Source organism: Penaeus monodon, chromosome 8, assembly GCF_015228065.2.
Source record: "Penaeus monodon isolate SGIC_2016 chromosome 8, NSTDA_Pmon_1, whole genome shotgun sequence".
NCBI lineage: Eukaryota > Metazoa > Arthropoda > Malacostraca > Decapoda > Penaeidae > Penaeus > Penaeus monodon.
In genome coordinates, this window is record NC_051393.1 from 10,653,883 (window position 1) to 10,666,382 (window position 12,500).

Consider the following 12,500-nt stretch of genomic DNA (forward strand, 5'->3'; position numbering starts at 1 on the left):
GGAAGGATGTTATTAGTAGCTGCAAAGGAAGAGAAAGGGAAAGGGAGAGAGGAGGCGGGACAGGTGTGATAAATGAGTCGCTTAATGAAGTCGAATGAATAGTCTACAAAAAAAGGGAGAGACAAAACAACAACAAAAAAAGAGAGAGAGAGACAACAGAAAGAGCCCCCCCCCCTTTCACCCCCCGCCCCACACACACACCACCCCCTGGCAGATTTTTTTTTCTCTCCCTGGCAGTCTCCCGAACGAAATTGACTTGCTAATAAGCCGGTCTGAGCTGCGGTGTCAGCCTCGCAAATTCTAATGTCTCGGCTGACAGTCCGGGCTCTCGGGCTGACGAACAGGACACGGAGGTACTTGTGTCAGCTCCTGATACGCCGTTAGGGGGGGTGGGGATTAGATGCCATTATCAGACATTCATTTAGTTATTTTATTATTATTATAATTGTTGTTGTTGTTGTTATTGTTAGTAGTAGTAGTAGTAGTAGTAATACTAATACTAATAGTAGTTATTATTGTTCTCGTTGTTTTTCTTCTTCCTCCTCCTCCTCCTCTTCTTCCTCCTCCTCTTCCTCCTCCCCCTCCCCCTCCCCCCTCCCCGTCCCCGTCCCCCTCCTCTTATTGTTGTTGTTATTACTGTTATTATTTTATTATTATTATTATTATTATTATTATTATTATTATTATTATTATATATTATAATAATAATAATAATTATTATTATTATTATTATCATTATTATTATTATTATTATTATTATTATTAAATATTTATTTGTTTACCTATATGGATTTTTTCCTCAACATCGACCACGTCGCGTCGCCCCTTGGCTTATGAAAGGAATCCCAAAGGGACGCCGCTTATGTCGAAGTTAATCTAAGTCTTAATAAAACCTCTCTCCTTGGGGACAATGGAATAGAAAAAAGAAAGAAGCAGTGGATATATATATATATATTTTTTTTTATTTACATCCGAGAGAAGTTCTGTTGTTTGATGGGACTTTTAAGATTTCGATTTCTACGTCTGTCTGTCTCTCCCTGCCTGCCTGCCTGCCTACCTGCCTGCCTGCCTGCCTGCCTACCTGCCTGCCTGCCTGCCTGCCTGCCTGCCTGCCTGTCTGTTCATTTCTCTCACTCTCTCCCTCCCTCTCCCTCTCCCTCTCCTCTCTCTCCCCCTCTCTCGCCCTTAATTTGTGTCTGTGTACGTCTGTGTCCGTGTCTGCGTATCTGTATCTTTGTGTATGTCTGTGTGTGTGTATCTGTATCTGTGTGCATGTCTTTGTGTGTATTTGTATCTGAGTGTGTGTGTGTGTGTGTGTGTATCTGCGTGCGTGGTCAGTTTCTTTGTTAATCTCATCGATGTATATTCATGCAGGTTGCTGTGTTTACCTTATGTGCGCATGCCCAAGTACACAAATCATGTGTGCATGGCAGGCACAATTCTGCATAGTCAGCGGTCTATTAAGTGTCCCTGAAGTCTTGACAACCGACTTTTTTTTTTATATAGCTCCATTGTTCCATTGTCGGTCCGTGTCCTGAATGCCTTATACCTTGATAGACTGATTTATTCGCCGCCGCGTTCCGTACATCGCCTGGCGCTGTCTGGCTTTCGGTCGATAGACACATATACAAGACAATAGATATTCGAGCAGAATTCAGAGCGCTTGGCATCAGGTAGCGCATGGCAGCGGATGGGAGGGGCGAGGGGGAGGAGCGGGGGGGGGGGGAAGGGCGGGTCAGCAGGCACGAGCCCTTGCGAGCGTCAGTTACCCGCGGGACGCCGTGGAAGTTGGATGTGAAGTGCGAGAGGTACGGCGGCCGCGCGTCGGGAGAAGTGTGTGTGAGGCGACCGCGCTTGGTGCCCGAAATCGGCTTCGATTTGTTAAAGTGGCGTGTTTATTTTTCGTTCCCGGTCTATATTTTCGATTATGAGTGTTACTGAAAAAAAAAAAAAATATATCATCCACGTCGGATACATATCTTGATAAAATGATTACGAACAATGAATAAATAAATCTCTAGAATTGGACTCCCCTGTCAGAGACGCAAGAAACTATGCTCTGAATGCAGAATACAAAAGGACCTTAAATAACCTCCAAGTGAAGAAATCATCGTTCTTTACATCCATCAAATGCTTTGCTAATCTTTATACTTTGGGATCCTATGTTCAGGTGACCCTTCATGCGCCTGATATTTAGGACCCGCGACCTCACCTGACTCTTCGATTTGTGTGACCTTTTTTTTAAATCACAGTTTCTGGATGATGTGTGTTACCTATATCTGTGAATGAGATATGTTCCTGTTCATTCATTTTGTGGATTTTTGTCAACTATTTTAAGTATGTTTATTGCTAGTTTTATCCTTGGGTTCAGCTGTCAGTACATCACCGTTTCATTAGTTTCGCTGCATCACCTACGTGTCGCTTTATCACACCTTAGTCGTATCACCATCCTTTCTCCTACCCCCCCCCCCCCCTCTGTCGTTGATGGGGATTCTACTCCCCCCTCCATACCCCTTCCTTCGCCAGTGCCCCATCTTCCCCATCCCCTTCTTTACTTCTTCCATCCATTCCCCTTCCTATTTCTCCCGCATTCCCTATCCTATTTCCTCTCCTCCCCCATTCGCTTCCCTTTTTCCTCTCCTCCAAATTCCCTTCCCTGTTTCCTCTCCTTGCCCATTCCCTTCCCTATTTCCTCTCTTCCCCCATTCGCTTTCCTTTTTCCTCTCTTCCCCCATTCGCTTTCCTTCTCCAAATCTTTCCCCATTTCCAATCCTCTTCCCGTCTTATTCTCATTCCCATTTTCTTCCTTGTTTTCCCCTCCCACCTCCCTTCACCCTCCTCTTCCCCATTCTCATGCTCTTCCTTAGTTCCCTTTCCTTCCTTCCTTCCTTCATCTTTCTCAGTCTTTTTTTCTTACCCACACTCCCTTTTTTGTTTACCCCCTCCTTTCCCATTCCTATTCTCCTTCTTCATCCCCTCCCCCTCCCTCTCCCCCTTCCACTTCCCTTCCGTTTCCCCTCCCCACCCCTTCCCTCTCTCCCTCTTTCTTCCACGCCCCCTCCCTTTCCCCCTCCCACCGCTCTCCCTCTACTCTTCCTTCTCCCCTTCCCCCTTTCCCTCCCACTTCCCACCCCTCCCTCTCTCCCTCTTCCTCCTCCCCCTCCCCCTCCCCCTCCCCCCTCTTCCTCCTCCCCCTCCCTCCCCCTCTTCCTCCTCCCCCTCCCACTTCCCCTCCCTCCCCCTCCCCCGCAAAGGTGATCAGGAGCCCAAGGCTTGTGACACGGCGGGCGAGGTGGCACCCGTGGCGGTCATTCCTAAAGTGTCAAGTGTCAAGGGAAAAGGAATCATCTGTCAGATTTTCCTCTTTATGTATGTTTAGGTCGTGGGTGGCTGTGCTAAGTTGAGTGGGGGGGGAGGGGAGGGGGGGAAGGGGGTCATGGAGGGGTCGGGGAAGGGGGTCATGGAGGGGTCGGGGAAGGGGGTCATGGAGGGGTCGGGGAAGGGGTTTAAGGAGAGAGGGAGTTGTGGCGGTTGGGGAAGGGGTGAGAGGGGGGAAATGGGGGTTGAAGAAGGGGTGAGTGGGGGAAATGGGGGTTGGGGAAGGGGTGAGTGGGGGAAATGGGGGTTGGGGAAGGGGTGAGGTGGAGTGAGACGTGGGGAGATGGTGTGGTGGGGGGGAGGGAGTAGAGGAGACATATGTGACTTAAGAGATCAGGTTAGGGGATAAAGACGCGAGCTGTGAGGGGCGTAAATGGGCGGGAGATTAATGGGTGTTAGATCTTGGTAATGGGTGGGCGTAATCTTGGAGGGGGGGGGGAAGGGAAGGGGGGTTGAAGGGATGAGAATTGATTGGGTCCAGAGAGTGGGTTGGCGCAAGAGTGAGTGGGTTGGCGTAGGAAAGAGAGGGTTGGCGTAGGAAAGAGTGGGTTGGCGTAGGAAAGAGTGGGCTGGCTGAAATGTGAGTGGGCGTGGGTAGATGTGAGTGGGTTAACAGAGACACGGGCGGGCTGGCGTGTGGAGCGAAGGCGATTGCGATAATGAAAATATATGAACACGACCTCAGGGGAAGATTGGCCAGTAATCTCGGTTAATATATAGATTTTTTTTTGTTCACATAATTGCACGAACAGGTAGCTTAATCACACAAATTTGGTCCTCGAGAAGTGCAGTTAATTAAATCCTATTCCTGTTTAGTCTTGGCGCGTAGCCTTGCCCGGGGCCTAGTCATGAGCACAGCCACGCTCAGGTCCTCATAATTCGCCACATAGCTTCGACATGCGGCCTCATTTTCGTCGCCTGGGATAATGAGTGCGTTTGCCTTCGATAATAACGCCCGGGGGAGGTGCAATTAGCGGGGGTTAATTAAAGGCGAGGCGTCTAATATTGAGGGAGGCGACCGGGTGTGTGTGTGTGAGGAGGGGGAGGGGGGGATTAAGAAGGGGGTGGGGGGGGGAAGGTGATCTTTTTTTTTTCTTTCTTTTTTCTTTTTGAGGGGGGGGGGCGGTACTGTTATCTGATTGGTTTCGTTGTTTTTCTTGTTTTCCATTCTTGTTTGTTCTTAGATTCTTAGAATTGGTTCTTTGATTTTAGCTCTTAGATTTCTCCAATGTTTTCTGTTCGTTTACTGCATTTGTTTTCATATTTGTGTACTCCCTCTCCTTCGCCTTTTTTCTTTCTCTTTCACCCTTTCCTCCTCCTCCTTCCTCTTCCTCCAACTCCTCCCTCTTCCTCCTCCTCCCTCTTCCTTTTTTCTTTCTCTTTCCTCCTCCTCCTCCTCCTCCTCCTCCTCCTCCTTCTCCTCCTCCTCCTCCTCCTCCTCCTCCTCCTCCTCCTCCTCCTCCTCCTCCTCCTCCTCCTCCTCCTCCCTCCTCCTCCTCCTCCTCCTCCTCCTCCTCCTCCTCCTCCTCCTCCTCCTCCTCCTCCTCCTCCTCCTCCTCCTCCTTGTCCTTCTTCTCCTTCTCCTTCTTCTCCTTCTCCTCCTCCTCCTCCTCCTCCTCTTCCTCTTCCTCTTCCTCTTCCTCTTCCTCTTCCTCTTCCTCCTCCTCCTCCTCCTCCTCCTCCCTCCCCCTCTTCCTCCTCCCTCCCCCCTCTTCCTCCTCCCTCCCCTCTCTCCGCCCCCTCTCCTCCCACCCCCCTCCCCTCCCCCACCTTCCATCTGTGCATCCTCGCTTGCCTTGCATTTTCTGCCTTTGACCCGCACGTAACTCAAATTTCCTTCCCCGCCCTTCGCCTCCCACGCCCCTCCCACACATCCTTTCTCTTTATCCTCGCCGTCTGCGTCCCACGGGTATTTTCCATCTGCGTCTATTCTCACTTTTTTGGAATAATTTATTTATTTTCGGGAATTGCGTGTTTTTTTTTTTAACGCTCACACTTTATGACGATGGGTTTCTCTTTTCTCGCTCCCTTTTTTTTTTGCATCCTCCCTGTCTTGTTTCATTTTTATTTATTTGCATATCTATGTGAATTTGTGGTGCAACGTATGATTATTTACTTTTTTATACGATTTGTCTACTGCGCAGTTCATTGATTACGTAGATATGTATCAGCCCGGTAACGCTTACGGGAACGCATCGGGGCGTCACGTCCGTACCCTGGTTATCTGGAGGGGGAGAGGGAGGGGGGGAGGGGGAGGGTAAGGAGGAGGCGTTATGCCACAGGTCTCTTTCCGGGTGCTTGCCTCCTACCTCCCCGTCTCTTTTATCTTTCTCTCTTTTTATCTTTCTCTCTTTTTCTCTTTCTTTCTTTCTCTCTCTCTCCTCTCTCTCTCTCTCTCTCTCTCTCTCTCTCTCTCTCTCTCTCTCTCTCTCTCTCTCTCTCTCTCTCTCTCTCTCTCTCTCTCTCTCTCTCTCTCTCTCTCTCTCTCTCTCTCCCTCCCTCCCTCCCTCCCTCCCTCCCTCCCTCCCTCCCTCCCTCCCCCCTCCCTCCCCCCCTCCTCCTTCCTCCCCTTTCTACTTCATTTATGTCTTCTCCCTTGTTTTTCTTCTCCTCCTCCTTCCTCTCCATCTTCTTCACCTCGTCTGCCCTTTCCTCTTCATCCTCTCTTCTTTTCTCTCCCCCTCCTCTTCCTCCTTTCTTCCCCCTCCTCCCCCTTCTCTTGCCCTTCTTCCCCTTCTCCCTCCCCTCCCTCCCTCCCTCTCTCCCCTCCCTCCCCTTCCCCCTCTCCCCTCCCTCCCCTTCCCCCTCTCCCATCCCTTCCCTCTCCCCCTCCCCCGTCACTGTATATGGTTATGGTCCTACTATCTACCTTTCTACAACTACCTTCCGCTGTCTCCCCCCCCCCCCGATATAGGGGATGAGGCGTGGGGGGAGGGGAAGGAGGGGAGACATTAAGGCTGCTGAGGGGAAAATATTTGGTGGAATTTGAAGAGGGAGGGGAAGCAGACGGAAATGGGGTGGGGGTGGGGGGTCAGGTCAGATGGGAAAAAGAAGGATGGAGGAGAGAAGGAGAGAGGGGGGGGGGGATAGATTGAAAGAGAAAGATGGAAAAAGAGAAAGAGAGGGAGAAAAAATATGATAGAGGTAGATAAAAATAGAGAGCATTAGAACGGGAGAAAGAGGGAGAAAGAAAGAAGGGGGATATTGGGAAACGAAAAAAGAGGCGATTGAAAAGTGATAATGGACGACTAGATTGAGAAAAAATAAAAGAAATGGAGAGGGAGAGGGAGAGGGAAAGGGAGCGAGAGAGAGAGCGCACAAAGAGGGAGAATGGTGGAAAATAGAACACGATCAGATCAGATGCGAAAACGGAAAATGATTAGTGAGCATCACACGTAAGATTTTTTTTTCTTGCCTTCTTTTGTTTATTTCTTTCATTTTGCCTTACTTTCTTTTTTCTCCTTATTGCTTTTCCTTGCCTTTTCTTTCTTGGTTTCCCACATTCTTTCTATTTTTCTATCAATTTTTTTTCTATCTTTCTGCCTTTTTTTCCTTCTCTCTCTTTCTTTCTATCTTCCTTCCTTCCTTCCTTCCTTCCTTCCTTCCTTCCTTCCTTCCTTCCTTCCTTCCTTCCTTCCTTCCTTCCTTCCTTCCTTCCTTCCTTCCCCTCCTTCCTTCTTTCTATTAAATCGCATAATCGTTGTATTTTTGAAGGCACTTTAGATCGGCCGCGTGATAACAGGCGTCGGCGGAGTAGAGATAACGAGAGGAAGCGAAATGGAGAAAAATGACGCCGGAGGCCCAGGGAGGGAGTCTTGTGTCGGTCAAGGCCGGATGTTTTTTTTTATTGGAAGAAACAAAAATCTTTGACATTATTTTTGTGGTATGTTGGGGGAGGGGGATGTGGGAGGGAGGGAGGGAGGGAGGGAGGGAGGGAAGGAGGGAAGGGAAGGGAGGAGGGAGGGGGGAGGGAGGGAGACGAAAACAGGTAAGCGAGGTTGGGAAAAGAAAAGGAGATGAAAGGGAGTGGAAATGAACGAAGAGAGAGGAGAATGAAGAGGAGAAAGAGGGAAAGAGGTAGATGAGGGGGAGGGAAGGGGCGATACCAAGCATCGGAGGTTTTAAGGCCTTGTATAGGTCTCCATAGCTGAGATAATTTTTCCATCTTTGGTGAAACCGGACACTACAATCTCCCCCTTCCCCTCCCTCTCCTCTCCATCCCTCCCCCTCCCCCTTCCCCTCCCCTTCCCCCTTCCCCTCCCCCCTCCCCCATTCCTCTTCTACACACCTGCCTTGTCCCTCTTAGTTCTCTATCTCTATTTTTTATCTTTTTCTCTCGCTATCCAAGCACCATCTGGTCTGCTCTTGCCCCCTCCCCTTCACCCTTGCCCATCCCCCTCCCCCTTGCCTCTCCCCCTCCCCCTCCCCATTGGCACAAGACGCAGCTCCGGAATGAATGAATGTGGAAGGGTCAGAGGATGGGGGGGGGAGGGAGGGAGGTATAAGGTGGGTGGGAAGCTGCGTGGAGGTCGTCCATCACCCCCCCCCCCTCACCCACCCACCCCGTCCCTCTGTCTCTCTCTCTCTCCCCCCCCCCTCCAACCTCGGCGTCATCTCCCAACGGCCGACGCACATGTGACACTCGGCGGCCCTTTTTGCGCTCGGGCTTGGCTTCCCGAGGGAAATTTGGCTCGCCTCGGGGGCCTTCGGAGGCAAAGAGTGCGGGCGTGAAGGGCCGAGGCATTCGCTCTCGATCCCGCGGCCGTTTGCGCTCGAACGATCTCGCGTCTGTGCGGAAGGGGGGGGGGGAGGGTTACGGGTGGGGGGTATGGGGTAGGGGTGGGGTGGGTATTGGGTATGGGATGGGGTGTACTGTGGGTTAGGGATAGGGGAGGGTATGGGATGGGTGGTCGTGCCAGCGTTTTGGTCGTGGTTCAGTAAGTGTGTATGATTTGTAATGATGATAATGATAACGAGAATTACACTGATGATAATGATTCTGATGATGATAATGATAATAGTAATAATAATGGTAATGATAATGATAATAATGATGATGATACTACCATTTGTTATAATGATAAAAGGTGGTAATAACGATGATATCGATGGGTAATAATGGTGATGATAATGATGTAATAATAGTGAAAATAGTAATAATAATTGCTTATTTCGAAAAGTTATTGTTACAGCCGTAAAAGTGTCACTTTTAGTATCGGTCTTTAAATATGTGTACGAGTTTTTGTGCGTCTTTGTTCACACGCATACGCATATGGGTTTATGTTGACCCGTGTCCGTCCGTGGGAAAGTAGGTTTGCGTGTGAGTGTGCGCGTGTGCGCGTGTGTGTGTGTGTGTGTGTGTGTGTGTGTGTGTGTGTGTGTGTGTGTGTGTGTGTGTATGTGTGTGTGTGTGTGTGTGTGTGTGTGTGTGTGTGTGTGTGTGTGTGTGTGTGTGTGTGTGTGTGTGTGTGTGTGTGTGTGTGTGTGTGTGTGCGCGCGTGCGTGTGTTTGTTTGTTTGTTTGTTTGTTTGTTTGTTTGTGTGTGTGTCCGGCTTTGTCTGTATCTGTAGATATTGCTTGTACCTGTGTCTGTGTCTGTCCGTGTCCTTTTGCCATTCTTGTGTGTGTGTCTGTCTTGTGAGCGAGCGACCGCCGGCCCCATTCCTCCCCGCGGGCGTCGGTTCCCGCCTCCCATTCCTCCCTCTTCCCCGTCGTGTGTGTGCCATGCGCTCCTCCGCCGTCTGGAGAAGTGACGTGCATCTCCGGCCCTTTGGCTCGCGGTGTTGGCCTCTCGCTTCGTCGGATTTGCGTGATAATGAGAATGGTTTTTAGGTGTTGGAGGAGAGTAGTGTAATGTTCGTTAGCTGGTGTAGTTTTAAGGTTTAAAGTTTTGTAAATAAATGAATGGATAGGTAAATAGTACGGAGGAATAGGAGAAAGGAAGAGGAAGACAGAAGATGTGGAGAATGGGGAAGAGATATGAAATGGAGAACGAAGCGGGAGAATATTGTGAAAGGGAAGGGACGATAAAATGGATTACGAAAATGAGGAAAGGAAGAGGTAACATAGGTTGAGGGTGAGGTGTTGCCTTCAGCAGGTGTCGAGTTTTAAGGGATCGGCGTTGCAGATTGCGAAGCCGTACGTTGCAGGTTGCAAGAAGGGGTGGGAACCGAAGACGAACTGTTGCATGGAGGGGAAAGCAGAAGAGGAGGAGAGAGAATAAAAGGAAGGAGATAATGAGCGGGAGAATAAGAAGGGAATTAGGAGTGGGAGAAGGGAGTAAGGAGGAATGGGAGAATAAATAAGAGAAGAAGGAGAAGAAGGAGGAGGAGAAGGAGAAGAAGAAGGAGGAGAAGGAGAAGAAGAAGGAGGAGAAGGAGAAGAAGAAGGGGAAGGGGAAGGGGAAGGGGAAGGAGAAGGAGAAGAATCTACACCTAGTAGACGTAGAGTGGAAAAGACGCTGCGAAGAAAACAAATAAAAAAAGGAAGTTGCAATCTGCAGAGAGCATGAATGAGAAGGCATGTCATCTGACCCCCCCCCCTCCTACCCCACCCTTCTCCCTTCTCCAAATACCCTCACCCCACTCCACACCCCCTCACCCCCCTCCACACCCCCTCACCCCCTCTCCCTCCTGGAAGGTCAGAGCGGCGGGTAAAAGCGAGGACTGCCGGGCTTGTCGAAGGCTAGAGAAAATGCGAGACTCGGTGGGCGAAGGTGGGCGGGTGGGTGGGCTGGCTGGCTTGGCTGTTGGTGGTCTCGGAGGAGGCGGTGGGCGTGCGGGTGGGGGAAGTGTGGGCGGCTTGGGGAAGGGTGACGAGAGAGGGGGGGGGGAGGGGTTGGAGGAGCGGATAACAAGGTGGGTATTTAGAAAACTCGTTACGCTCATAGTAACGAGAATCGCGTGGGTATTTGAAAGGGTTTGCATGTGGGTACGTGTGAAGTTTAGTTGGGGGTGGGATGTGAGGTGGGGGTGTGGGCTGGAGGGCAGGAGGGCGGAAGGGGGGGGGGGTGTAATGAGGAAGCGTGTGCATGGGCGGCGTGGGCGGGGTTCAGTACGCTCAAGTAGGTGTAGGTGTAACGGGAAGAAGCCCATTGGATGAATCTGCGAGACAGATGTTGGCAGGGTGGAAGGGTGCTTTGCCGAGGCCGCGTGGGCAGGTGGATGAAATAGGGTTCGCGGGTGTACGAGTAGGAGGGTGACAGGGAAAGGGCGTGGAGGGGTGACAGGCGTTCAAAGGGTGACAGGGAAGGGGCGTGGAAGGGTGACGGGTTCAAAGGTTGGCAGGGAGAGGGCGTGGAAGGGTGACAGGGATTAAAATTTGGGTTTAAAGACTGGCATGGATTTAAAGGGTGACAGGGGGGTAGAAGGGTGACAGGGGCGTGGAAGGGCAGCATAGTCATGGGCGAGCGTGACAAACAAGAGACGTGTTTGTCAGAGGCGGCGTCCATTGTGGGCGTCTCGAGGCGGCTCAAAAGATGCTGACCACATGACGCGGATTACTATTGTTATTATTTTGCATCCTTTTTGCTGCCTTTGTGTCGTGTCTTTATTAGTATTGTTATTTTTATTATTTTTTATGAGACGTTTTTTAATCTTCACGTACGAGACATATTTTGGGAGCTTGAGAATTTTTATTTATGAGGAACGACTAAAATGAGGAAAGGAAGGGAGGAGGAGGAGGAGGGGAATAAAAGAAGAGATGTAAGTTAATAAGAAAAAAGTGGGGAAGAAGGTAAAGCGGGATAAAAGGGCATAGGTATAGAGGAAAGAGAAGTGGAGGAGAATTTTCCGGAAACGTGATGCATTCTCGGCCGGTTCCTCGTGAGAAATTAATTAGAACACAAATCCTTTCGCTAACACCCTTTTCCTTATTTCATAGATTTTATTTATTTTATTTATTTGTGTATGTTTTTATTTATCTATTTATTTGTTTGTTCATTTATTTGTGTGTTTGTTAATTTATTTGTGTGTTTGTATTTTCGTGCTTTTTCTTCCGTTTCCTTTTTTCTCGATAGTTATTACTCGATTATTCGTTCATCTATTTTTACTCTTTTTCAAATCATTCCCAAGATTCTTATCGTTATCTTGGGGCCAATTTTCTTATCGGTTTATCATCTGTGCACAGGAAGGCAATCGGAAAGAGGAAAGACTCGTACTGGATTACGCCGTGATTCCTCATTGAAATCTCTTCGGAAAAACGAGAGAGAAGTGAAATGGAATAAAAGGAGGGAACAGAGACGCCGATGATGAGAAAGACGGGAGAACGAAGTCATTAAAATAGAGATGTGATAAGTTGCAGGCTGAAGGAAGTGCAAGGAAAAAAAAAAAAACTATTCGGAAAAGGAATAGAAATCGCAGTTTATTCTTGGCATCGTTAGTATCAGCATCAGCGTGAGGATCGTCGTCAGCCTCGTCAGCCTCGTCGCCGCCTTCGTCAGCCTCTGAGGCATGAAGGTGCGGGCGTGCAGCATGGGCGTGGGCGACGCGGGCGGCGGCAGCGGCTTGGGCAGCCCGCGGGTGTCGGGCGCGTCCAAGGTGCGGTTTTCGGTGCCGTCGATGGAGTTCGTGTGGGAGACAGACCCGGACGGTAAGTGGGCGGCCTGCGAGCGGGCGGGCGGGCGGGCGGGCGGGCGGGCGGCGCTGGTGCCGTGGGAATTAGGTGTGTGTGTGTCGTGTCGTGTCGTGTCGTGTCGTGTCGTGTATGTTGAGTGTATATCCTTGGGGCATGTGCGTATGCGTGCGTGCCTTCGTGCGTGCGTGCAGCGTTTGCTAGCGTGTCTGGATTGCTCCCTCGCCTGTTTCTCCTGCCGCCACGGCCCATCACCCGGGACACAGCTTCATTTCTCGTGTTTGTGTGATTCTCTCTCTCTCTCTCTCTCTCTCTCTCTCTCTCTCTCTCTCTCTCTCTCTCTCTCTCTCTCTCTCTCTCTCTCTCTCTCTCTCTCTCTCTCTCTCTCCCTCTCCTCTCCCTCTCCCTCTCCCTCTCCCTCTCCCTCTCTCTCTCTCTCTCCCTCTCCCTCTCCCTCTCCCTCTCTCTCTCTCCTCTCCTCTCCTCTCCTCTCCTCTCTCTCTCTCCTCTCTCTCTCTCTTCTCTCTCTCTCTCTCTCTCTCTCTCTCTCT

At 50.1% G+C, this 12,500-nt stretch overlaps 1 protein-coding gene across 4 annotated transcripts in view; it reads left to right on the top strand.

The window, feature by feature from the left end:
• The window catches only part of LOC119576140 (SH2 domain-containing protein 4B-like), a 164,695-nt gene that overhangs the window by 108,228 nt on the left and 43,967 nt on the right, over positions 1-12,500 (top strand). Inside the window, exons 1-2 of one of the 4 annotated variants that reach the window (XM_037923708.1) lie at positions 1,723-1,808; positions 11,506-11,967. The exons of 2 other annotated variants lie outside the window; for them this stretch is intronic. In XM_037923708.1, coding sequence (XP_037779636.1) covers positions 11,829-11,967 — 139 coding nt within the window. In that variant the 5' untranslated portion in view covers positions 1,723-1,808; positions 11,506-11,828. Of the gene's footprint in view, positions 1-1,722; positions 1,809-1,871; positions 1,887-11,505; positions 11,968-12,500 lie in introns of those variants that run through there. One more of the 4 variants, XM_037923709.1, reaches the window with a different exon arrangement.